At 37.8% G+C, this 27,500-nt stretch overlaps 2 protein-coding genes across 4 annotated transcripts in view; both read left to right on the top strand.

The window, feature by feature from the left end:
* Positions 1–1,365: 1,365 nt before the first annotated feature.
* On the top strand, positions 1,366–11,879 carry rbm24a (RNA binding motif protein 24a). Its single transcript, XM_084424105.1, has 4 exons — positions 1,366–1,801; positions 2,788–2,911; positions 3,279–3,333; positions 11,320–11,879. The coding sequence occupies exons 1-4, from the start codon at positions 1,634–1,636 to the stop codon at positions 11,660–11,662; spliced, it is 690 nt and encodes a 229-aa protein (XP_084280231.1). The 5' UTR covers positions 1,366–1,633; the 3' UTR covers positions 11,663–11,879.
* Positions 11,880–17,359: 5,480 nt separating this feature from the next.
* The window catches only part of cap2 (cyclase associated actin cytoskeleton regulatory protein 2), a 38,567-nt gene continuing 28,426 nt past the window's right edge, over positions 17,360–27,500 (top strand). The window contains exons 1-4 of one of the 3 annotated variants that reach the window (XM_084424081.1): positions 17,417–17,517; positions 24,982–25,022; positions 25,118–25,254; positions 27,410–27,500. The exon at positions 27,410–27,500 is cut by the window's right edge and continues 10 nt beyond it. In XM_084424081.1, coding sequence (XP_084280207.1) covers positions 25,128–25,254; positions 27,410–27,500 — 218 coding nt within the window. In that variant the 5' untranslated portion in view covers positions 17,417–17,517; positions 24,982–25,022; positions 25,118–25,127. Of the gene's footprint in view, positions 17,529–24,981; positions 25,023–25,117; positions 25,255–27,409 lie in introns of all 3 variants that reach the window. The other 2 variants (XM_084424080.1, XM_084424079.1) reach the window with 2 other exon arrangements.

Genomic DNA, 27,500 nt, shown 5'->3' with positions numbered 1-27,500 from the left:
GATAGATCCCCAAAAAACGAAAGGTGTTGACTACACTATTTTTTTATGCTTTTACGCTGCAAATATTCTGGAGACGCAGGAAACATGTCCAGACACTCACTCTGTTTCTAGTTACAGAGAAACAGCATCTGAAACGCGTCCGTTCTCCAGCACATCTATGCATCTTTCTCTGTTCTCGACGTCTTTTACCTCTCTTACACTCGCCACCTGCCAAGATCTTCCAACGGACGAGATCCGGCTGATAAATGCTGGCTTGACTTCTGTGCTTATCTACTGATAACCATGACTATTATTAGTGACCAAGAATGAAGGTGTGTAGGCCCTTTTTTTGTTTTGCTAATAACGTTTGAACTATAAACATAATCCACCAAACTACATTTGAAATACTTTGAGCTAAGGCTACGTTTACATTGCAACGATGTACTAAAAACAGAAAAGTTTTTTCTTTGTACAGATGACAATGTTGTCAAAACCATCCCCGTTAAACGCTGTATTCTGCCGCCAGGCCAGTAGGTGGCGATGTCACTTTGTAATGAAACACACGACACGCCTATAGACTAAACATGCATGCGATCACCGTTTTCACAGATTTGCGTTTTTGTAGTTTACTTGGAGACGATAACGGTATCGTTTTCAAAAACATGCACTTTTAAACTCGTTTTTAAAAGTTTGCGTTTTCAAAAACGCTGTTGTCCTGTAAATGAACGGCTAAAACCGCATTAAAAGGTTTTCGTTTTTTAGTTGAAAACAGTGTCATGTAAACAGCGGCCTCTAAATTCATGACATCTCCAATGTTCCCAAATTTAAACATTTGCCAACCTCCTTTTTTCACATAAAATTGCATTAACGTTAACATAGTCAAAATGCTATACATATCAAGCCGATACTTGTTTAGAGGACCAAATACATTTGTTTCAAGCTATTGAAATTTAGCATACACTCATTATCTTATTCTTTTTTTATTCATAAGGTCATGCATTCGTAAAACTAGAGGTTCTGCCAGCAATTGCCACCATGCATTTCCTCTAAAAACATGTTAAACCAGCGTAAGATAGTTTGCCGGTCTCCCATCCAGGCCAGGCAAGGTTGCAAGACCAGCATAAAATCCCTTTAGGTTGCTTTAATCTGGCTCTCCAGTGTCGCGTTTGGAGTATTTCTTTCTGTCTGTCACACACAAATGCACATGCATTTACAGAAACAACAACTGTAGTATGAAATGTTGAACAAAGGCACACAGATGCCCGTTGTGCGCCGTCCAGCTGTTGCTCCGCGCGTGCGCTCGCTCGCTCGGTCCTCCCCTCAAACCCATCGGGGTGTGGTTTGTTTCACCGGCTGCTTTTAGGAATGGGTCACACGCACTTTTTAGAAGTCACGTCAGTTTGGAAGAGGAGTTCGACCCACCTGATGATCCTTGGCTCAATCCGCTCCACATTAATCTACCTCTGACATTAAACCCATCTGCGCGCGTGCGTTTTAGAATTAACAGCTATCGCTTTTTGTAACTTCTAGTGTATATTTTAAAGGAGCGTAGCCTATTAAAATAGCGATACTGTCATTATCAAGCCTATAAATTGCACTATCTTCTTTGCTTTTTATTTATTTTTTTTGCACTTGAGAGCATTTTTTTGTGAGGATGCATACCACGCAAAAGGACACCACTTACACCAAGATATTTGTCGGTGGTCTTCCGTATCATACGACGGATTCCAGTCTAAGGAAATATTTTGAAGTGTTTGGCGAAATTGAAGAGGCTGTGGTGATTACCGACAGACAGACTGGAAAGTCCAGGGGTTATGGATTTGTAAGTATGAAATTGCAAGCTGTCAAATGTAAACTTTGAAACAAACACGCTGTGTGTGACAGCGTGACACAACACATTTAAATGGCAACTCATCAGATGTAATGAAGCAGAGATAAGTTTATGCGTAGCGCGCGCGTGCTCGAATGCTTAATGTTTAAAACTTTTAAATTTGTCTACATTCATTTCTTTCACTGACTGATATTGAAACCTATGCTGTAAAAGGGACGGTTCACACCAAAATGAAAGTTTCGTTTACTCACCCTCCTGTTCTGTCGAACACGAAACGAGATCTTATGCGGAATGCTCCAGTCCCCATTCACTTTCATTATATGGATAAGAAAAGATGCAATGCAAATAAACGTTGAATGTGACTGTCATTTTGCTTGACATTTTATTTCAAGAATGTCCAACAAATTTGGAGTAAAATGCATGTGATAATTTTTTGGGGGGGGTGAACGGACCCTTTAAATCTAAACTACACGAGTATAAATTCAAACTGCGCGTCGATAGTGAGAATAGTAATTTCTGACCGAATAAAGTACACAATTGATAACTAAAACAGGCCTTTGTTGGCTCAGCTGTCGAGTTTGACTAGAAGCACCCTGATAAGAGTGAGTAAACAAGCCAACTTGTAAAGTTTTGACAGTCCAAAGCAGAAGTTAAAGGACCCTTGTGGATTTCACAACACTAAAATCCTTATGCATGTTTCACAAAGATATAAAAAGCTTAAGTGACCTCTGTCTTTAATGATTTTTGTTGCCTAGACATCTTAAATATGAATAAACACCAAATAATCTTGTGTTAAAAGCCTGATTTGGGGTAGAGGTCATGAATTACGTTAGGTCTGCAATGTGGTTGCTTCTGTACCAAATAGGGGAATTGAAGTGTGGGTTTGTATTTGTTACCAAAATTAGCCTAGTTTTTCGAGCATTTGTTGTTTCAGTGTGTATGTCTCATGCACCACACTTCTGTTTTTTGTTCTATAGGTGACCATGGCAGACCGCTCCGCTGCAGACAGAGCCTGTAAAGACCCAAACCCCATCATTGACGGCAGAAAGGCCAACGTTAACCTGGCTTATCTCGGAGCCAAGCCACGGGTCATGCAGCCAGGTGAGGCTTGAAGAGCAAAGACATGAAAATAATATTCATGAGTGGAAGCCATTGCACACCAGTGCCGTTGCTCATTTACATATCGACACAATGACTTGACAAACCGCAGATGCATTATGTTCCAACAACATTTTTTCCATTCTATAGTTGCTTTGTACATGCGCAGATGTTTACTCAAGGTTTTCAGCTCTTAATTGGTTGTAAACAGTGACTGTAAAGGAGATTAGAGATGCTATGATGTGATTAACTGTAGATCATGGATGCACTGACTCAGCAGATTTAATGTTTACCTTCATCTACAGTCATCTTTAGCAGGTTTATTAGGATTATATAATATTAGTAGTGTAAATGCTGTTTTTGTGTGCAGGTTTCACCTTCGGCGTCCCTCAGATTCATCCAGCTTTCATCCAAAGACCATATGGGTGAGTAACGGGAACATCTAGAATAGGTTGATTATGCATGTGTTCAGTGGTAGTTTTAAATGTCAAACCAGGTTTGAGACCAGATTATGACATCACAGAGGCTTTGATATGTCATTAACAAATGTATTTTAATTAGTGCTGGGCAACGATTAATCGCATCCAAAATAAAAGTTTGTGTTTACATAATATATGTGCGTGTACTGTGTGTAATTATTTAGTATTTATAAATACACACATATGCATGTATACATTTAAGAATTTTTTATTTATTTATATCTAAAATATTTAAATCTCTATAAAATATAAATGATATATACATGCAAATATTTCTTAAATATATACATGCATATGTGTGTATTTTTATTTATATATATATATATATATATATATATATGTGTATGTATGTATATATATATATGTATATGTATATATGTATATATATATGTATATGTATACACATATATGTATATAATATATATATATATATATATGTATATGTATACACACACAAAATAATTATACACAGTACACAAACTTTTATTTTGGATGCGATTAATCGTTGCCCAGCACTAATTAAAATGCATAGATATTAGGGATATTTCTGAATCTTATTTAATTCTTTGATGTTGAGAGAGTGCGTGTAAATGTGTGTGTACAGTGTGTGAGTTTACACTGGACATTACAGCCTGACTCAATGTTGTCTATCTTTCTCTGGTCCGACAGGCTCGATTTGGGTTAAGATAACTGGTGGTTTGAGGAATAGTGCAGATCTGTAGCTACAGTGCCTGTAGACTCAAACACACAAGCTCGAAAATGGTGATTACAGATGCATGTACGTTGGTTTTATTTTGGTTTGGACTTTCACTTTTAATAGTACATAGAGCTGTGTGTGCCTTTTTTTACCGTTATGAAGTGGTGTTGATAGCTTAACTGTGTGCATTTTTTTAATTTTAATGGAAAAAAGGCTGGTTTTTGGGGTGCTGAGTTTCCGTGTTGTGGAGGAGTGATGACTTTGCCACGGAGCAAAGTTTGCTTCCTTTTATTTTCTTCACGTTTTTTTATTGCTGGAGCTTGTGTTTTTTGATCATTTTGGTTTGTTTTCACCTTTGTTGTGTTTTCTGGTGTCTTGCGTGCCATTTTTGTTTTGTGTGCCGTTGTTGACCCCTCTTCACGCCAACCCAACAGCCCGACTACAAACTTTGCACGTTGCGGTTTTATTTTGCTCACTGATTGGGAGTCCTGTCACACTCACACCACAGAGACTTTGACACATACTCACCCTTCACCGTTCTCTCCCATCTCCATTGTGTCTGTTCACTTCTCCTCTTTTTCAGCTCTCGTTCTCTGTCTCTCTTTTCTCTGGCCCTATAAGGCGTCCTGCAGTGGATCCAGAGTCCCTAGAGTCGGTGATGATGTGCTTGTACATTCCCTGCCATCCGTTTCTGTATGATTTCTTAAAGCAACCGGACAGTTCGCCCTACAAATTTACTCTCTTTTATGATGGATGTCTGAGATTGCTCCTTTCCATACATCATTTTATAATGCCAAGCGCCAAAAAAAGCATCCTTTTGAAGCATACATTGAATTAAACATGACATTTTATAGTAGAATGACTGAAATAGTATTTACTTTAATGCTGGGCAACGATTAATCGCATCTAAAATAAAAGTTTGCGTTTACATAATATATGTGTGTGTGCTGTGTATAATTATTTTGTATAGATAAATACACATGCATGTATATATTTAAGAAAAATTTGTTCTTTATGTATAAATATATATACGCTATATATATTTCTTAAACGTATACATGCATATGTGTGTATTTATATATACAAAATAATTATTCACAGTACACACACATATATTACGTGAACTTTTATTTTGGATGCAATTAATTGTTGCCTAGCACTAATTTTCTTGTAAAACATCCTCCAATAATCTTTATTTACTCAGAGTATGGTGGCTTTTGCGTGATGAACAGAGAAATTTAAGTAGCTATTTGCTAAAAATGACCTGCAAAACTCATGCTTTGGTTCTTTTGTGTCTTTTCAGTGAATAACTTTTTTTGGTTGGTTTCTCATACAATGTAGGTTCAGAAGATGTGAAATACAGAGCACAAGTCATATGGACTATTGTCTTTGTGGTGCCATCTTTGGAGCTTGGCATTAAAAATCACCATGTACGTTTGCTATATGGAAATGAACAGCTCATGAATTCCATCTCATCTTATTTTATGTCTTTTAGAAAGAAAATACAGGTATGGAATGACATGAGGTTTATTTATTTAGCCTAATGCTCGTGTAAAACTTACACTACCACTCAAACGTATGTTTTTGAGAGCTGCAATCTCTCATTTATTTGATCAAAATACAGTACAAACACTAAAATTATGAAATATTTCCATTTTTAAAATGTAATTTATTCCTGTGATCAAAGCTGAATTTTCAGCATCATTACTCCAGTCTTCAGTGTCACATGATCCTTCACAAATCACTCTAATGTGATGATTTGATACTCGAGAAACATTTATGATTATTATCGATGTTGAAAACCGTTGTGTGGCTTCATATTTTAGTGGAAACTGTGATGCAAATTTTTTTTTTTTCAGTATTCTTTGAATAGAAAGTTACAATTATAAATGTGGTAATCTTGCATTCAACACATCCTTGCTGAATAGTAAAAGTATTTCTTTAAAATAAAATAAAAGTCCATACAGTAGTATATATCACTCCAAAGGCAGACAATCTACTGTAAGATCAGCATGTAGAAAAGTCGCAGGCGTTCAGTGTGATTATTTAATGAGTGGAGGATTCCTCAGCGTGTGCGTATGCGCGTGGGTGAGTGTGTGTGTGTGTGTGTGTGTGTGTGTGTGTGTGTCTGTTTGTGACATGCATGCATGTGTTTGCCGTGTTGTGAGCCTCTGCTGTGACAAACAAATGTCTGGATGCCACAGCCCCCTGAGCGAGCCTTCGTCACATGACCCGTGCGGCGTTAAGGAAAACAAGCTTCACCATTGTTTTGCACAAAGGCTGTAATGCTGACACTGCAGTCGCATGAAGCTCTCTCTCTCTCTCTCTCTCTCTCTCTCTCTCTCTCTCTCTCTCTCTCTCTCGTCACTGTCACACACTCACTCTCGGTTTAGGGTGCTGGGCCGCTCCTGACATTTAGCTTCGAGAAACTCAACAAGGCCCAACATGTGCCACTGAGATTGCACCTCTCGCCTAGCATCAGTTCATACTTTTTCTCCATGTTCATCTTTCTTCAGTGTGTGATGTTGCTGTTTGAGGATGAAAAAGCTCTTAGTTATTCTTTATATCAGTGTCAGTGTTCCTGAACTCCTGAAACGCCTCCATTGTAGTCTTGAGTTTCTTCCGGGAACGAACACGTCACAATATTCCTCATTATAATAATTCATACGCAGAATAAAGGGGCGGGGCCTGATTGAGTTAAACTGGCGGTTATGGTAAGGGGCGGGACATTTCCCAAACACACTCGAAGCGCTCGACCAATCACAACACACTGATCCAGCTGACCAATCAGAGCACAGTGTGCTTTTCAGAAGGAGGGGCTTCATAGAGACAGGAACTAAACAGAGCGTTACTGACAGACTGGGAAGAGAGGAGCCGCAACAATGGAGAATATGAGGAAAATAATCAACATTCAAGCAGGAAAACCCATTCAAGCAGACCCCAAAAACAACAAGACTTTATAAAAGGGCATAATAGATCCTCTTTCAGTCATTTTAGACTGTGTTGTGACCTCGCCAAATGCAACCAAATGGTGTTGGTAGTCAAACTGTGTAATATATGGGTCAGGTTTGAAAAGTGCAAAGTCATGCCTGTTCTGCAACTTTCCTTGTTGGGCCATCATCACACATCGGCCCAGATTTACTAAACAGGGCGATTTAGTGTGAGAGCGCAATCCCGTTAATGCGCCGATGGGAGTGGAAAGTTCTGATCAACTGAGGACAAATGAAAGTACCAGTAAATTGACTAGCGCAAACTTTAGTGAACGACGTTGCACGATTCACTTAAATACTCCCATAAATGTTGCGTCTGAAAGGGAAACTCCTATAAATGCATATGCCGTATGCAATAAGCTAGCCGCTAAAATGACTGTCCACGCCTTTTCAGCGCTAATTTCTCACCGCGTGTCTTTAGTAAATCCTGCCAGTAGTTTTCAACGCCAAAAGTGGGTTTGCGCTGGAGTAAGATGTTAGTAAATCCGACCCATAGTGTGTAAAAACCACGTATACATTTCCATTTCTAGCTCTCTGTCTTCACATATGACAACATATGGTTTCTAGATCTGTAGAACAAAGATTGACCTTTATTTAGACAGACACAAACCTCACTTTTCCTGAACTGCAATGGTCTAGATAGAGATGGCATAGTAACAACAGTTATTTTTAATCTTTATTTCTGAGAACCCGATCACCAGTTTTATTTATAAATCCATTTTTCTCAAGTCATATATGCTCATCATAATTCTTGTGAAACAACTATGCATCTGATCAAGCGCTTACTAGGTTGCCAGACCTAAGTGACACCTAGTATTAATATAGTCAAAGAAGTCATATATATATACTCATCAAGTGCTTACTAGACGGATAAAGATGATGAAATCTTTTTGCGAGCCGAAAATAGCGTCCAGCCCTCGCTGTCACTCACTGTGTCCTGCGCTTTATTTAACACTAAAGCGGTTGCGCAAGATTTCTCTCATTTCTCTAACTTGGTACTGCTTGTTCAGTTGTATGAATCCCCATGTGCTAACAATAACAGACCAGCCTGATCTTGGACTATATTTGACATTTCTGAAACGGGTCACCTGTGTGTGGTTTTGTGTTTGTGTTGTTGTTGTGATGATGATGATGATGATGATGATGATGCCTGTTCAGGTTGAATGTGATCTTCTTCTCCCTGTTTGAAGCCTACAGTTTGTTCTCACTGTTATTTTGTGTATGATGACTCTTATGGTAGTCTATATTAACACAATCCCTGCTGTCACCTCAGGCTGGCAAGGCATCTATGAAAGATTTCATAGGAGCATCTTTGCCCTTTGACCTGAGAGAGAAAAAGGAAGGTTTAATTTCATTCCTCTCATTTATGGTATTCTGTGAGTGATTGTGTTTTTTTTTTTTTTGAGTTGATGTGGGTAATCCGTTCTGTTGCTCTTGATTTCTTGACGCCTGTGTTATGCTTATTTTCTTTAATTTGGGGCAGAGGTTTTTTGAGTTTGGTCAGGTTTGATTGATATAATGGTGTGCTACGTATAGGGTTGCCATGATAGAAACATTCTCTCACTTTTTCCACTAAATATTGGATGTGATTAGCTCAAATTCCAGTCTTAAACATCATCTAAAAATCCTCATGGTGGGACTTTCATACACGTCAAAGTGAGCGTAGTCAAATTTCATCATGAGCTCAGATGATTCACTTGAATTTTTCCTGGGAATTTCTTAACCTCAGTTCTCACAGTCTTCTACACTGGGTTCGTACAAGATGCTCAAAATGCTTGAATTTGACTTTTTGAAATTTAAGTCCTGGAAAACCCTTGAAAAAAAAGGACTTCAGCCCATCTGATATTGATATAGAGCCATTTCGCATGGCTATGAGTGTGATATTGCTCATAAATAGCCAATTATATGATACAGCTTTCAGGTCAATCATATAGCCTATTCATGGAGGGGAAATCAGTTTGAATAAGGAAAGCGATATCTTTGTCATAGTATTCTTTTTAATGGTTAGAGTTAACGCTGTAATTTATTTGTACCATTTTGTCTTATTGGTTTATTTTTGTTTATCTATTTACCTTTTTTAGAATTTGAAAGATATTGTTTGATAAGTGACATCTCTGATTGAAGTCATTGAAAACCAAAAAAGTAGTGCTTAAAGTCCTGGAATTTCATTTTACAGTATCTGTATGAACCCTGTCTATCAGTTGCATTGTCTTCTACATATTTAGTGAGTTATTGGTGATCCAATGCATCCCTGAACTCCTATAAAAAGTTCTCACCCGTCTGTTTAGTGCAGACAGTAAATGTGAAAAGCGCTCTGAAAGTGCGACGGGGTACGTAATGAAAGGCAGAATGGGCTCATTGTTCCTGATTGCTTATTTAATCAAAACTCCCCTCTGTGTTTGCTGTCCAGCCCGAGGCTCATTGTCTAAGTGTTGGAGGGGGAAACGGCCAGCAACGTCCCTTTTTGAAAACTGTCCAGCTGTCAAAGTAGCCCTGACATATTCACAATGCTCCCCTCATCTCCTCTTCTCCTCCCCTGGGTCCAACGTTCCCTCGTTTCACACGACCGACACCCGGGTGTTGAATGCATGCGACTTTTAGCATGACTTCAGCGGCCCGTAGACACAGTAGTGGCCAACAGTGACAGGAAAAATGACATCTTCACCCTTTATGCAAATATTATTAAAAGATTTTGTAAGCATATTGCATAGTTGTGCTTGGAATCAATTGTTTTATCTGTGATAATAACGCAATGAAACATGCCAAATTGTGCCGATATAATTTTTGTCCAAGCTGACAAACACAGAAATTATAAACACTTGCCAAAACGAGAGAACGAACAAAATACAGTAGTCAACATTTGAAGTGGATCAAAACCTTTCATCAAAGTATTACAGGAATTTTGAACAATACCCGTTTTTGTCTTAGGACAACTTTGATGAACTTGTTTGATCCACTTCAGATGTTGACTACTGTATTAATAACTGATTGTTAAAGTCAATGAATGCTTTTTTTGTTTTTCTATGCTTTTTTTTTGGCATAGTCAAATAAAACTGTAGCTGTAGTTTGCAAAAAGTGTAAACACTGGCGCAATCAAAACATTGCTCTGTTTGTTTGAGAATCCGACCGGCCTGACATAGCAACAGTGGCTTAGCCAATGGTGTGACTTTGGAGGCGGAGCATCTGGTTGTTTGACCAATCACTTACTCAGGGAATGTTCAAATGGATTTAACTTGTCGATTTAACTATCAGAGGATAAAATGTGTATTTTTTACTTTACTTTCACCCTTAAATATGTAAACACTGACTATCGAAACATTTCTCTGTTCACTAAAATTTTACATTTCTGTCATTAATAACTCCACCCTCATGTCGTTCCAAACCCATAAGATCTTTTTGATGAAATCTGAGAGCTTTCTGTCTCTCCATTAACAGCTACACATCTACCACTTTGAAGCTTCATAAAGTCAATAAGGAGATTGTAAATCTAATCCATATGAATTGAGCGGTTTAGTCCAAAATTTTCAGAAGAAACACGATCGCTTTATATGATGAACAGATTTGATTCGCTTAACATGCGAGAACCAATGAGGTTCAATCTCATGTTTCGCAGCTTCTGTTTATGTTCGCTGATAAGTGTCTTCGCGTGAATAAAATCCTAACTTCAATCATATAAAGCGATCAAGTCTCTTCAGAAAATTTGGACTAAACCGCTCGATTCATATGGATTCGTTTTACGATCTCTTTATGAACTTTTTGAAGCGTCAAAGTGGTAGATGCGTAGCTATCAATGGAGGGACAGAAAACTCTCAGATTTCATCAAAAATCTTCATTTGTGTTCCGAAGATGAACGAAACTCTTACAGGTTTGGAAGGACATGAGGGTGAGAAATTAATGACAGAATTTTAATTTTTGGGTGAACTATCCCTTTAAGCATCTAAACAAACCCAAACTAGCAACAGTGACTCAGCCAATGACGTGAGTTTGGGGGAGGGGCATCTGTTTGTTTTGCAAAACCTGTTTGAAAACAGTAATTCTTCGTTAACGCTAGTGGCCCGGACATTACAGTTGTACTGAGAGATGTCTATTTTGGCAACCTTATATCTCTAATAATCACTAGCAGGCATTTCCTTGGGTGTTACTGAATTTTGGAAATTGGGTGCTTTGGCCGCGCTATAGTTGTGGTTTTCTATGTGCTGCGTCCATAATGCAATGCTAACGTGCTGTCGTGTTTGTCTCTCGCAGGATCCCAACTCACTATGTGTACCCGCAGGCCTTCATGCAACCCAGCATGGTCATCCCTCACCTCCAGCCAGCGACGGCCTCCGCTACAGCGTCTTCGCCGTACATCGACTACACGGGCGCCGCGTACGCCCAGTACGCTAGCGCTGCGACAGCGGCGGCCGCCGCGGCCTACGAGCAGTATCCGTACGCGGCTTCTCCCGCCGCAACCGGCTACGTAGCTGCCGCCGGCTACGGCTACGCCATGCAACAACCATTAGCAACTGCGGCTCCGGGAACCGCGGCCGCCGCCGCTGCTTTCGGTCAATACCAGCCTCAACAACTACAAGCCGAACGAATGCAATAGCAACCAAAGCGGCGGACGGAAGACACGCAGGGAGTCGACGCCCAGCGAATGCTACTAGATGATGGTGACGAAGATAGTTGCTGGTTGTGGGTTGATTGCAAGAGGAGGAAGACGAGGGAGGGGGATAGTAATTGGTAGAGAGATTATTATTATTATTATTATTATTATTAATATTAGTGAGATGGGAACTACTTTGCTTTCCAACTTGCTGTGATTTAAAGAAAAGAAAACATCAAAACCAAAAAAAAAAAAAAAAATCGCAGGAAAGGATGGAATCTAGCTTTTTACTCATTATTATTATTATTATTATTATTATTATGTTATCTTTATTACTATGATTAATATTAGAGTAGGATATTTATTGCGGAAGGAGCGACTAATCACTGTGGTAGACGAAAACCTTAAGTCCCGATGCTGTCATTTAATGTAGGCGACTGTTTTTCCGAAGGATACTCGGAAATGTCCCTCATTGTTTTGATTCTAGGGCCCCTTACCTTTATATTTATTCTCATTTATTTGAGGGCTCGTTTTGTTCTGTCGTCTTCTCAAGTGCATTTTTTTTTTTTTTTTGATCATCAGGGAAATGGAGCATTTTTTTCAGCGAATTCGAAAACTACAAACTCTGCCAATCAGGGATAGTAGACCTAACTGTGGCGACGGAAATGGAGAAAGATCCAGTGTTAGCATGTTTTATGTTTTGTGAACTACCTTTTTATCTATCTGATGCTGAATGTCCCCACTTTCTCTGACTCCTGCGTTGACCTCCTGACCTATGCAAAGCAAACAGGAGGAAGAAAACAAAACAAAGTGCAGGAATAGGAGAGATTTTCTTTTGCTCCCCCACAATGGGCATCGAACAATTTGATGGTACTCTCAAAAAAAGACAAAAAGACTGAGATGTATTGTATTATATGCTTACAAAACACACACACACGGACTAACATGTACACTGTTATACGCAAATTTAAGTGTTAATGTCTGTCTGTGGGCGTACATAAACACACACACACACACACACACACACACACACACACACACACACACACACACACTAAGATGACTATGTAGGGAAAAATAATGTGGCATTGCTCAGTATTAGTACTAGAATCAGGGAGCAACTGCTGTGTTGGAAGGAACAGGCACTGATACACACACACACACACACAGACACAGTCGGATTGCTCTGGAAAGATCGCTGGTTCGCTGAGCTGTTGCCGTTTTATCCCTGGAACCGGTCCTGCTTCGGGTCTGTCAACATTTCCCACTTCTTCTTATCCTAAAGAGGATTGGGACAGACCTGTGGATCTTCCCAAAATCAGCGACGGATCTTTTTTATCTGGAGTCGTGATAAGAGAAGGAGAGTCACCGCAAGCTATCCGCTATCGGTCTGGTCTTTATATGTTCACTGAGCACCAGCACACTTACTAAGGTCTATGTATTTCAATGAGCAACTCTTTACAGAACAGCACTATAGCGAAAGGATCCGAGGGGTCTTTGTGTGCCTTACATTTGTAATGCTATTTAAAGAGATCTGCTATTTAAGATATTTATTTTGAGTTGACTTATGTTGCGCTCTAAGATCACAGACTTGGAAGCGGTACTGTATGGATATAATGTATTCATCTCATGGCATATTATTATTATTATTATTATAAGTTATTGAGTAGGCTTAGTTGTAGTATTATTAACATACTCAACCAAAAGTGTTGTTGTAGGACTTATTTAAAATGCAATTCTGTATGTGCACTGTACAAATCCTTTTTTTTTTTTCAATTCATTTGGAATTTTAGAACATGACATTAAATATCAGCTAGTTTAATGCCTGTCGTATGACATTTGTTTTATTGCAGGCCTGTTTTTGGGGCATGTTATATATCCATTTGTCATATCCAGAACTGTTTAAAAGGACGACGACAAAAAAAAAAAAAAGAGCGAAGGGACATGCTGCTTCATACACTAGAATGTATTGTCAATGTCGAGGATGGATGCTGTGCTTCTATTGCTTTAAATATGCATCAGATGGGCTATTTTACACTGTTGAGAATTTTTATACTTGAACTCTTTCTTACAAGGGAAAATATGAGGAGAAGAAGAAAAAAAACCAAGAATAATAACAACAACACAAAAATGGACACATTCTTCATTGTCACTGGATTTGGGCATGTAAAGTGTTATTGACTATTTAAATACAAACGTTCTGTAGGTATTTAAGCCTTATTTCAGATTTTCAACACTATTTACTCTAAATGGAAATAAAAAGGTTCTATATTTAAACCTCAAACGCTTTGTTCATTGCACGAGCCTGATTTTATTTCCTGCTGTTTCCGTTCTTGCATGTCATTGGATGCCTGAATGATGTGCTCATGGTTTGAGATCGTCATATTGTGTAACTTGCACACGTTTTATGTCATTGCTGCATCGTTGAGTGGTGAATCGCAACATATTTCAATGGTTTAAAGTGCTGATGTTTTGTTTCTTACGGTCTTTGTTTGGACAGGCGCTAGCTTTACTACTGCAGTCGCACCGCAAGCTTTCCGTGTTTCTCGTGGATGAAGGTGTCGTGAAAAAGAAGCAGATATTCTCAGCAAGCCAACAGTATAAACACACAGGCCGTCACTTCTCCTCGCCACACACCGAGATGCTTATTTATGACCTTGTTTATGCTGGTTGGTGAGGTGACACATTTAGCTGGCCTCAACTCTGCCTGTCCAAACATTGCTTAATAATTGAGGAATATTACAGGTTCAGAACCAGTTAAACTGATGGACAGCGTTTGTGTTTATTAGCACAAAAATTATTTCGAAATCACCTTGTTTTCTTTTAAAAGGCATGACATTTAGCTCAGAGTGAGGCACTTTTTTTTTTTAAGTGCGTATAAATGTATAATAGCACTTATATTATTTATTTAGGCCTAGTTAAAACTGACAGCATTTGTGCATAGTGTTGATTACCACAAAAAATTAAATATTTACCCCTTGTTTTGAATTTTTAAAAATGTTATGGTGAGGCATTTACAATGAGGCCAATTTTTGGAGGATTTAAAGGCCAAGTTTAAAATTGTACACTTATTCTTTGTTAAAGGGGTGGGTGATTATGATTTGACTTTTCTAACTTTAGTTAGAGTGTGTAATGTTGCTGTTTGAGCATAAACAACATCTGCAAAGTTATGAAGCTCAAAGTTCAAAGCAAAGGGAGATATTTGCTTTTAAAGAAATCGCTTTTTAAGGACTACAACAAACGACTGGTAGAGACTACACGAGCTTCCTCCCGGGTTAGTGACATCACCAACCCTAAAATTTACATAAACCCCGCCCCCAGAACACGATTTATAGATTATCAAGACAGAATATGCTAATCAATGACTAGAAGATAACTACACATAAGCTACATAAATTCATCAACTAACCATTCAGAAATGTCCTGTTGCTTCTACATGTTGTCACTTGTTGTCTGACTCCGGTTTGAACATAAAAGGCTAAAAGTTTTCGAAATTTTCAGTGCATGTCTGTGTGAGGTAATTGGAACTGTTAACACACACACACACACACACACACACACACACACACACACACACACACACACACACACACACACACACACACACACACACACACACACACACACACACAAGCTCTTGAAGCTCTGCCCCTGTGCCGGGAGCAGCAGCTCATTTGCATTTAAAGGGACACAAAAACGTGACAACTTTAACATGCTATATAAAATATCTGTCGGGTATTTTGAGCTAAAACTTCACATACACACTCTGGGGACGTCAGACTTATTTTACATCTTGTGAAAAGGGCATTATACCACCCCTTTAAAACTCATGTATTATTTGAGCTGTAGATATTTAAATCATAATTTTTTACATTTTTTTATGTTTTCATGTTCACACAGAAAAGCATGTTAACTTGCCAATTGATTACGTCACATTAAAAAAGCGATTTAACGTTCAAATTAACTTCTATTGTAAGTGTCTCATCATAACCTCGATTGTTATTTAAAGAGAATGTGGTGATCAACATGACGCTGTTGATTTAGACGACTAAGAATATTTTTTTGAAGATAGTTCAGTTTAATAAATGTGTTGTTTTGCCCCATAATTCAATGAATGTTTTAACAAGAGTGTTGGATAAACATACTTGACTAAGTGTTGGTGACTGTTGGATAATGAATGTGTTTGTGCAAACACGTCGCCAGAATCACTAAATAAATGATGGCGTAAGCAATTTTGTGTATGTATGTTGTTTGTGAACTTCACACTGGATCTAGATTGAGCAATGTTTTATCCAAATCGCTGTGTCATGGATCTGAGATCCACCATGTTGACCTAGTTGAACCAGTCTTCTAATGTTCGTGACTGAGCACTTTGGGTAATGACCATAAACCGGGCCTAAATTCTGTAACTCAAGCCTACATTTACACATAACCCTCACAACACATGTGTGTCTTTACTTAAAACCCACCCGACGCAGCACCTGTGGACGCCGTTTGGCTTATTGGAGATCAGTGAATTATTCAGGGGTTTTCTTATCAATAAGAAATGCCGAAGGGCCACATCTGTGCGCTTGGTGTTTCTGGAGGATCTATTTCTGCCCGGCGTGTAACCTGACGCTGTTTCAGGAGTGAAACTTTCCACCACACCATCACCAGGGATGCTTGTCTAACGTGGGCCGTGATAACGGAGGCTCCCGGGAAGAGAACGCCACCGGGAACACATGCCGAATAAGAGCGCTGATACCAGCGGTCAGGAACATCACTGATAATCTAATCTGTCACGGTGTCAGACGTGCTCTGGGGTTTAGAGTTGCTCGAGAGGTCATGGAAATGAAATAAAGTGATTAGAAAAGTAATAATGCTATGCTATGACTGTGGGTGTTTTTATTGTATGGGGTTTGTTTATTTTTAATTGTTGTCCTATATTAGTGCCACGGTCTGAGATGATAAAAATGAGAAATCTTTTAAAAATCTAGTTTTTACTAATCTTTGTATTCACAATGGCTTCTGACATTTTTTAAATACATTTATGTTTTGATAATATTTATATAATTATTATTATTGATTACTGATTCTGTCAAATCAATTAATCGTGATAAAGTAGTCACATCTAACAAAAGTTTTGTGTGTGTGTATATATATAGGCTATATAAACAGTAGCCTATATATACACATAAATACATACATACATATACACACACACATATAGTATATTTATTATATAAGAGGGTTTTCTTTTATGGTTTATGGTTTCTTGTCACATGACAATAAAATGGCTTTATGCATGTTAAATAATACCTTTGATTTAGCACACAGGTTTATCATTATTCACTATGTTAATAATATATTGATAATTCAATATATTCACTGTAAAAAGTGTTCAGTTCACTTACTTAAAAAAATTAAGTAAACCCATTGCCTTAAAATTATAAGTAAATGTAATGCTTAATTGAAAAAATTAAGTTATGTGAACTTGACAATTCCATATTACTTAATTTTTATCGATTAAGCATGAGATTTTTTTACTTAATAATTTGAAGGCAACGATTTTCATCAATTTTTTAAAGTTAAGTCAACTAATCATTTTTTACTTAAAATAACACAACGGTTAATCCAAACTACTTATACACTTATAATGCCCCCGGTCGTGCTTCGAGAGCTCCTCATCTCACTGCTCTCTCGAGGCATCTCTGATTCATCATTCCCAAATATGGAAGTCCCGGAAGCGGCTGCCGGGCTCAGTTGATTGACAGCCGGGAGCGCGCCGGGGACGCCAGGACCAGAGACTTGCACAGCCGATCCACATCTCGCTTTTTCTAAAGAAAACGTGAGAGTAGAACCCGGATACCTTGTCAGAGGTAATAAATCGGTAAGAATGGCTCTGTCTCTGTCACATTTTCATTCTAGGTCGTTAGTGGGACGTTCGGGTCGCGCGGGTGGGAGGTTCTCACGGGAACGTGCGTGTTTTTGTTTGGAGGCACGCGCATTCGCTGGCAGGAATTTGGTTTGAACGAGCTGTATTTTCTGGTTTCAGTGGTTGGTGTGTGTGTGTGTGTGTGTGTGTGTGTGTGTGTGTGTGTGTCAGGGTGTCTTATCTTCTCACTAATTGCAGGATCTGTCAGTTGTCATATCAGTGTGTGCAGGCTGTGGGACAGAGATGACCAGACTGGCTCTTTACTTTCGCTCTGTTACACAAGCTACATTTAAAGAAGTGATGCTTTCAAACAACCCAGTAGTTCAGTTCATAAGTACTGTATGAAATGTTGCTGTCATAAATCAATAGGCAGACATACTCATCTAGGCCTGTATATTAGCTATAGCTAAATTGTTTTAATTTTTTAATAGTATGTATGTATATATATATATGTATATTATATATTAGTGCTGTCACTAATAATTCATTATTCATTTAATTCATAGAAAAAAAAAAATCAGACATTAAGCATGATTAATCGCTCCTAACATTAAAGATTTTAATATAGGCTATTTTTATATTGTAATAATCTCCAAATGAATGTAGAAACAACATAAAGACAATAGACTATATTTAAAATATTTGTTTAATGCATCTTTATATGAATCTTAGCCATTATAGGCATTCAGCATTACAGTATAATTGAAAGCTATCAATTTGAACATTTATTAGGCTTTAAAAAACATAACAACTTTTAGTTTAAGTGAATTTTTAAAGAATCTTCACATAAACCCATTATGCAAAATGCCTTTTACCATGTGCTTCAATATATCAGGGCTCAGTTCTTTCTATTGGCCCAGTCAGACCAGTTCAGATTTTTTACTTGAAAATGCACAAAAAGTTATTGTTTTCACTGTTTTTGACACATGTAACCTTGTAAACACAGTGCTTTAAGATTTTTAGGAAGGTCTAACACAGAAATTGAATAAAGTTATTGTCACAGTCTTCACTGCATAAATTACATATTAAATATAGATTGATCCTTATTAAAGCTACAAAAGTTATTCAGCTGAGAGCAGCGGGTGAGTGAATTTCACTTTTTCTTTTTGTTCTTTGATTATCCGACAGACAGAAGCAGGTTTATTAGGCTGCTGTCACTTTAAGAGCTGCCGGATCTGACCAGCATCCTATTTTCTCACAACTCTCTACGTTCATTTAAGACTTCATTTAACTAATCAAAGGCCGTGCTTGTGAGGATAGGTTTAAAAGCACTTGCATGAATAAGATCATATATTGAAACACTAGCCAAAGGATAAAGGGAAAACTATGGAAGCTTGTTTCCGCCACGGAATAAAACATTTTATTGCGACTTTATCTCACAATTGCGAGTTTACATCTGATATAAATACATACAGATATAAAGTCAGAATTGCATGATATAAAGTCGCAATTGCGTGTTATAAAGTCAGAATTGTGAGATATAAACTATTCTGAGGTAAAAAAAAGTGTCTTTTTTTTCCTTAGAATTGGACTTTATATCTCACAATTGTGAGTTTATATCTCACAATTGTGAGTTTATATCTCACAATTGTGAGAAAAGATGTCAGAATTGTGAGATATAAACTTGCAATTATGTGTTATAAAGTCAGAATTGCGTGATATAAAGTTGCAATTGCGAGAAAAAAAAATGAATTCTGACTTTATAACACGCAATTGCGACTTTATTTCACGCAATTCTGACTTTATATCTCGCAATTCTGACTTTAGCCTATAACACTCAATTTTGACTTTATTTCATGCAATTCTGACTTTATACCTCGCAATTCTGAGAAATAAAGTCAATTGTGAGGTAAAAAGTCGCAATTATCTTTTAAAATGTTTTATTCTGTGGCGGAAACAAGCTCCCATAGAAAACAGATGCTGCGTTAATTGAGTTAAATTGAAAGAAATGAATGGTGTTTTGTAGCACGTGTGAGTCTCCTCCAGTATCCGGGTGAAGCATTGCTCTGCATTTAGAGTCATTCAGAAATAGATAACTGCATCACTCCTGAAATATTGCTTCAGCACAGATCATGTTGTGCAGATTGTTTAATGGCGGACAGACTAACCACACATATAGGCCAGCAAACGGGTTTAGTTTGACAACTTGCACTTACTCTATACCAGATGTTTTGAGAAATGGGGCTTTTGCTTAGTACTGTGCTCTGTAAAACTTTATTGAGATTTTAACTGTAAAAATGCTTCATTAGAAACCTGTTAATTGGTTTACAGTAAGTTCCTTTTAAACATAAGGAGACTGTAATTTTCTTGCATTTCATGTAATTTTATAGTAAGATACTTTTTTTTTAGGAATTCAATGTATAGCCTAACTAACAGTGAAAAGCCGTAAACTGGCATTCCCAGAATTCCCTGCGTGACACTTCACATTTAATGGTAATTCAGATAATGTGGCCAATAGTGATGTCCGGCCTAGGAAAATTTATTAAAAGATTTTGAAAGCATATTGCATAATTGTGCTTGTTTTATTTTTACTATAATAATAATAACAACGCAGTAAGACATGCCAAATTGTGCCGACATAATTTTTGTCCAGGCTGTCATACAAAGAAATTATGAATGCGTGGAAAAACAAGAGAGAGCCAGCGCAATATTAATAACTTTTAGTTGTTCTATATGCATATTTGAATGCATAATAAAATAAGACCTGTAGCTGTATAGTTTCCCTTTTTCCCCAAAATAATTTAGCCGGATAAATACCTTAACCAAGTTTAGTGTTTTGTTCATCCCTCATATTTAAAATATTTAAAAATATAACACATTTTCTTCATATTTTGATGGTTTAATCGAACTTGTAATGTCATTAAAAACAAACATCGCCGTCACTTTTGGCCACTACTGTATGTTTCTTCTTAGTTTTTTGTTATTAATTACATACATTAGGGTTTTATGTCTTATGTTTTTATATCTTATATACATCTTGTGTTGTTAAATGAATGTGTATTGCATTATTTTAGTGTCATAGTGTCTTTCTCTTTTCCATCTTTGTTATTGTGACGGTTGTCATCAGTAAATGCGTGACCTTGCTAGCTCAGCAAAAAAGGGCTGCTGGATTTACCGGTTTATGAACTACGGTTTTAAATTGTAAAAGTTTGTTCTGTTTACATTTTACTGTATTTTTTAACAGAATGATTCTGGCATCCACAGCTGCCAGTCTGTAAAGACGACAGGATTATATCACCTCTGCTTCAGCTGGAGGTTTGATGCTGTGTGTCTCTCGTCGTCACACGCTCAGGCTTATTCTGCCTCTCTGAGGCCCAGGTCAGGCATTTGGCAGGGCCTAGAGAATTCTCTAGAGAGATAACAAGATGACGTGAGCATTTCCACACCGGGTCACTATTAATTACTGCTGACGGGTGTCAGAGAGAGAGAGAGAGAGAGAGAGTGGCTCTTTTAGTGGCTACATGTTAAATGCAGCAAATACGGCTCTTTTGTTGCTGTGATGTTCAGGTGAATGAATCTTCAGTGCTGCTGTTGTAGGATTGTGTGACGGTGCTCAGGCTGTTTGCAGGATTCTGATCTTTTGTGTTTGATTTACATTGTATCAGTCTTTCCTTTCCACTTACCTCTTTTTATTAATACTTTCTAAACTGAATCTGAATTACTGTTCCAATATTTGCACGTAAAAGCACGTAACATATTCCACGTTATAGATTCTCATTCGCTTTTTTAAAACGCATTCATAATGCATTCTTCAATAAATCAGAAAGAATAGTATTGAGCGTAGGAGTATAGTGATAGACTTTTCTTTTCCTCAGAATTGCAAGACATAAACTTGGAATTTTGAGATTTTTTTTGCAATTAACTTTTTGTTTTATATTCAGTGGTGGAAACCAGGTCCAGTGCATATTGCGTAGTTGTGCTTGGAGCCGATTGGTTTTATATGTGATAATGCAATAAAACTGAGAATATTTTCAAACCAAATTGTGCCAAATCATTTTGTCTGATACATTTTGTTTAGTGTTTTGTTTTTCACATTTTCTTTTAATATTTAAAAAATATAAAATAATTTCCTCATATTTTGATGGCTTAATTCGAATTTGTAGGTTCATAAAAAAAAAAAAAATATATATATATATATAATTATGTAGATATAATCTTTTCCTTATTCCTTAAATTCCTTACTTAAAAAGTGTTAAATTTTTTAATATAATATAATATATATATTTATATTTATTTATATTTACATTTTAAGCACTTTAAAGATCAGAAATTAAAATTAAGTGGATTAAGGACTTTTTAAGGAAAATCAAATTTTCATAACATGCTCCAGAATGACTAGCAAAAAAATGTCACAGACAGAACAGAGTCAGTATTTGCTAATCAGCAGCTCAGATGAGGTCATTTATTGACACATCTCAAGATATCAGCATTATTTTATGTTTTGTACTGTATTCTGAGATCTTTTGGAAAGGTTTTAATATGGTGATGATGTTATGTAATGAAATACTTGGTGAACTGCTCATTTGGCCTCCTCTTGACACTGTCGTAACCCATCGACTGCTGTGTTCCTGTTAGCAGATGAGCATTGAGGTGTGGTCGTGTGGAGAGCTGCCAGTGAACCCGCCACGCCTTCAGTGTGTGTGTGTGTGTGTGTGTGCTAGATTTCCTGAAATAGTATCTAAAACTCTTATTTTATATTAATACTAATGTAATACTAATACTATAGGACAGTTCCTATATAACTACCCGGAGCGAAACCCTCTATTGATAACAATGACTATTTTAAGTAATATGAATTATATTACTTAAAAGTCAGCATGAAATGGAAGTTGCACTAGTCTTTTCTTCTCTATTGTGACGTATATCTGAGTGAAACGCTTCTGGAACAAGATCAAATGTAAGGGGCGGGGCTTGATTTTGTCTGTAGGGAATTGATTGGATGGTTGTGGTTTGCTATTGGCTGATCTCATGTGAGTGACAGGTTGCTCCGCCCTCATCATCAGAGAAGAGGAAGGGGAAGTTATTCTGATTCAAGATTATGAATTTATAAAAATAATGATGTGCATCATGGATAAATAATTAAGAATAAATACTGCAATATTGATTTGATTTCATGGTGACTTTAAGTAATACAGAAATGTTCTTCACATTGCCAACTCCAGGCTCATTCTTGCAACATTTTTGCACGAGACCTCCAAGAAAGTTAATAAATCTTCCCTCATAATTATTGTTGTCATGTTTCTGTGGGATACGTGCTGTCGTTTGACCGTTACAGGGAGCAGGGAGTGTTTTATTGAACTGACTGGTACTCCGGTCACGAAGTCCCAACAAATCAAAGCGCTTTCACAGGCCGTAACGCTGCTTTATTTATTTATTTATTTTTTGCCATAACAAACAGTTTGTTTGGAATTTTTCTTGTTGAGCTCTTCCACAATTATAACACTAAGACAAAAAAATAAATAATAATAATAATAAATACATAAATAAATAAATACATAGATACATACAGTATATAACCCAAGCATTACAAAGAATGAAATACTGATGCATAAATACCAGAGGAGTTAAGAGCATGAACCATCCTACAATAAGTGCCGTTCAAGAAACGTTTTAATTGATCTAATTGAAGTTAGAGGAGTTAAAGGAACACGCCGACTTTTTGGGACTTTAGCTTATTCACTGTATCCCCCAGAGTTAGATAAATCCATACCCTTCTCATCTCCGTGCGTGACGTAACTCTGTCTGACGCAGCCACCGCTAGCCTAGCTTAGCACAAAGACTGGAGGTAAACGGCTCCAGCTAGCATACTGCTCCAAATAAGAGACAAAATAACGCCAGCATTTTCCTATTTACATGTTGTGATTTGTATATTAGTCACAGCGTGTACGAATAACAAGGTCACATGAGTCACAGCCTTCTTCTAACCGTATACATACTGGGAACTATATTCTCAGAAGGCGAAGCACTGCTACTTCTGCGGAGTGATTTACTCCAACTCTGAGCGAACTCTGAGGGAACAGAAGTAGCAGTGCTTCAGTATCAGTGATACACTCACCTAAAGGATTATTAGGAACACCATACTAATACTGTGTTTGACCCCCTTTCGCCTTCAGAACTGCCTTAATTCTACGTGGCATTGATTCAACAAGGTGCTGAAAGCATTCTTTAGAAATGTTGGCCCATATTGATAGGATAGCATCTTGCAGTTGATGGAGATTTGTGGGATGCACATCCAGGGCACGAAGCTCCCGTTCCACCACATCCCAAAGATGCTCTACTGGGTTGAGATCTGGTGACTGTGGGGGCCATTTTAGTACAGTGAACTCATTGTCATGTTCAAGAAACCAATTTGAAATGATTCGAGCTTTGTGACATGGTGCATTATCCTGCTGGAAGTAGCCATCAGAGGATGGGTACATGGTGGTCATAAAGGGGTGGACATGGTCAGAAACAATGCTCAGGTAGGCCGTGGCATTTAAACGATGCCCAATTGGCACTAAGGGGCCTAAAGTGTGCCAAGAAAACATCCCCCACACCATTACACCACCACCACCAGCCTGCACAGTGGTAACAAGGCATGATGGATCCATGTTCTCATTCTGTTTACGCCAAATTCTGACTCTACCATCTGAATGTCTCAACAGAAATCGAGACTCATCAGACCAGGCAACATTTTTCCAGTCTTCAACTGTCCAATTTTGGTGAGCTCGTGCAAATTGTAGCCTCTTTTTCCTATTTGTAGTGGAGATGAGTGGTACCCGGTGGGTACTCTGCTGTTGTAGCCCATCCGCCTCAAGGTTGTGCGTGTTGTGGCTTCACAAATGCTTTGCTGCATACCTCGGTTGTAACGAGTGGTTATTTCAGTCAAAGTTGCTCTTCTATCAGCTTGAATCAGTCGGCCCATTCTCCTCTGACCTCTAGCATCAACAAGGCATTTTGGCCCACAGGACTGCCGCATACTGGATGTTTTTCCCTTTTCACACCATTCTTTGTAAACCCTAGAAATGGTTGTGCGTGAAAATCCCAGTAACTGAGCAGATTGTGAAATACTCAGACCGGCCCGTCTGGCACCAACAACCATGCCACGCTCAAAATTGCTTAAATCACCTTTCTTTCCCATTCTGACATTCAGTTTGGAGTTCAGGAGATTGTCTTGACCAGGACCACACCCCTAAATGCATTGAAGCAACTGCCATGTGATTGGTTGATTAGATAATTGCATTAATGAGAAATTGAACAGGTGTTCCTAATAATCCTTTAGGTGAGTGTATATTACAAGTTTGTGTCTGTCATTGTATTTCTGTGAATGGCATTTTACACATTTGTGACTACTTGTCTGCAGCTTCAGATTCAGAATACAGGTTTGTGACAGAGTGCAAATCTCAACATTCAGATTTTTATTTGACAGGTTTTCACATCGGAGCTGTGAGTGTACGTTTTAGCATACAAGTACGAATATTTATTGTACAAGTTCTCAAATTCACATCTACATGCTCTGGAGTTTTGCTACTCTTTTACCTTCATGATTTACTGTGTTTCTGCAGGAACGCTGTTATGGAAGCGCTGGTCGAGCGTCTGGAGAAAGCAGTGGTTCGTCTGGAGGCGGTGGCTGGTAAACTACAGTTCGGGCCAGGGGGCGTGGCCAACGGTGACATCATCAGCAGTCACATGATCAACGGAGGTACCACAAGTACAGCAATGCTGAATTATTTTAATATATTAATAGGTGTAAGCATGTCTGGTAAATACGTGGCTGGTAAACTACAGTTCGGGACTGGGGGCGTGGCCAACGGTGACATCATCATCAGCAGTCACATGATCAACGGAGGGACCACAAGTACCACAGGGCTTTGCTCGAAAGATCTTGAAAGCAGTTCTGAAATCTGAAATATATATTAATAGTTGTAAGCATGTCTGGTTTATTTTGATGAGTCCACTGGGCATCGTCTGTGACTCTACCGATTATCTTAAAGAGAAGAACTCTGACTTTAGGGGGTTTTTCTTCATGGGAAAAATATTCTCACAGGAGCAGAGTGGCATTAGCCGTGGCAAACTGCACATAGTCTGAAATATATAATGTAATATGATAAAGAATTAGCTTTTGCCTCCTCCAGATTTGGGTTGGTTTTTTCTTCAGCGTTTTTAGAATAGTGGTTTTCGTGATGGACTATATTTAGGTTAACTAATATTTATTTGTTTTTAATTTTTGTGTGTGTGAGTGTGTGTGTGTGTGTGTGTGTCTGTGAGTGTGTGTGTGTGTATATAATATCTGTAATATCTGGTTTAAATAGTGGCACATAATATTAATAATAAATAATAATAAAAAATCTTATTATTGACAGTAGTTATTTTGTCAGTCATTTTTTGTGTCAAATAGCAGAAATAAGACAAATAATTAATACAAAATTAACAAAAAAAAATGTGCATATCAGACAATAAACATATAAAAACCATCTACTTTTCTTAAAGGGATACTCCACTTTTTTCGGAAATAAGCTCATTTTACATCTCCCCCAGAGTTAAACAGTTGAGTTTTACCGTTTTAGAATCCATTCAGCCGAACTCCGGTTCTGACGGTACCACTTTTAGCATAGCTTAGCACAGATCATTGATTCTGATTAGTCCAGTAGCATTTCTTTCAAAATGACCAAAAAGTTTCAATATTTTTCCTATTTAAAACTTGACTCTTCTGTAGTTAAACCGTGTACTAAGATCGACGGAAAATGAAAAGTTGCGATTTTCTAGGCTGATATGACTAGGAACTACTCTCATTCCAGCGTAATAATCAAGGAACTGTGTGTCTGTACCATGGGTGCAGCAGGCGTAATGATATGACGCAGCGCCTGAAAATAGTCCCCAGCTCGGTAACTTCTTCCAACGTGACCGGGACTAAGTTTGTCTAACCTATTAGACCTATTTTCAGGCGCTGCGTCATATCACTACGCCTGCTGCACTCATGGTACAGCCGCACAGTTCCTTGATTATTACGCTGGAATGAGAGTAGTTCCTAGTCATATAGGCTTAGAAAATCGCAACTTTTCATTTTCCGTCGATCTTAGTACACGGTTTAACTACAGAAGAGTCAAGTTTTAAATAGGAAAAATATTGAAACTCTTTGGTCATTTTGAAAGAAATGCTACTGGACTAATCAGAATCAATGATCTGTGCTAAGCTATGCTAAAAGTGGTACCGTCAGACCCGGAGTTCGGCTGAATGGATTCTAAAACGGTAAAACTCAACTGTTTAACTCTGGGGGAGATGTAAAATGAGCTTATTTCCGAAAAAAGTGGAGTATCCCTTTAAAGATGAATATCGGTTGATCTCTATATTTCATCGCCTTGTCAAAAATCTCAAAAGTTCCCAAGATCTACTCTACCTTTCAAAAGTTTAATACAGTAAAAACAGAAAATTGTGAAATATTATTACAATGTAAAATAACCATATTCTATGTGAATATACAGTAAAGTGTAATTTATATCCTGTGATCAAAGCTGAATTTTCAGCATCATTACTCCAGTCTTCAGTGTCACATGATCCTTCAGAAATCAGTCTAATATGATGATCTGATGTACAAGAAACATTAAATATAGTTGTGCTGCTTTGATGCATTTTTTTGTTCACGATTCTTTGATGAATAGAACATTTTGTAACATTACTAATGTCTTTACTGTCACTTTAATGCATCCTTGCTGAATAAAATTAGTAATCTTCTTTGAAAAACAGTCTTACTGACCCCAAACGGTAGTGTTTTCCCCAACTCTAGCGTCTAACGCCCCAGTAATGTTTATTCTGTCACATTGATTTCTGTGTTGTTGTTCTCTCTCTTTGATTCTAAGGCGAATCCCAGAGCATGGAGGCGTTCGACCTTTTGCTGAGCGGTTCAGTGTCTGAATATGTGAAGACCAGCACAGCTATTGGTGGAGACGT

Source organism: Rutilus rutilus, assembly GCF_951802725.1.
Source record: "Rutilus rutilus genome assembly, chromosome: 11".
In the NCBI taxonomy this organism is placed as follows: domain Eukaryota; kingdom Metazoa; phylum Chordata; class Actinopteri; order Cypriniformes; family Leuciscidae; genus Rutilus; species Rutilus rutilus.
The sequence above is the reverse complement of the archived record's forward strand: the minus strand, read 5'-3'. Positions and strand labels throughout refer to the sequence as shown.

What these genes read in the sequence shown, in the direction of transcription:
- rbm24a (XM_084424105.1), top strand. Translation starts at nt 1,634, where the DNA reads ATGCATACCACGCAAAAGGACACCACTTACACCAAGATATTTGTCGGT. An exon ending in AGTCCAGGGGTTATGGATTT is followed by an intron (nt 1,802 to 2,787) that starts GTAAGTATGAAA and finishes TTTGTTCTATAG; the next exon opens with GTGACCATGGCAGACCGCTC. An exon ending in GCCACGGGTCATGCAGCCAG is followed by an intron (nt 2,912 to 3,278) that starts GTGAGGCTTGAA and finishes TTTTGTGTGCAG; the next exon opens with GTTTCACCTTCGGCGTCCCT.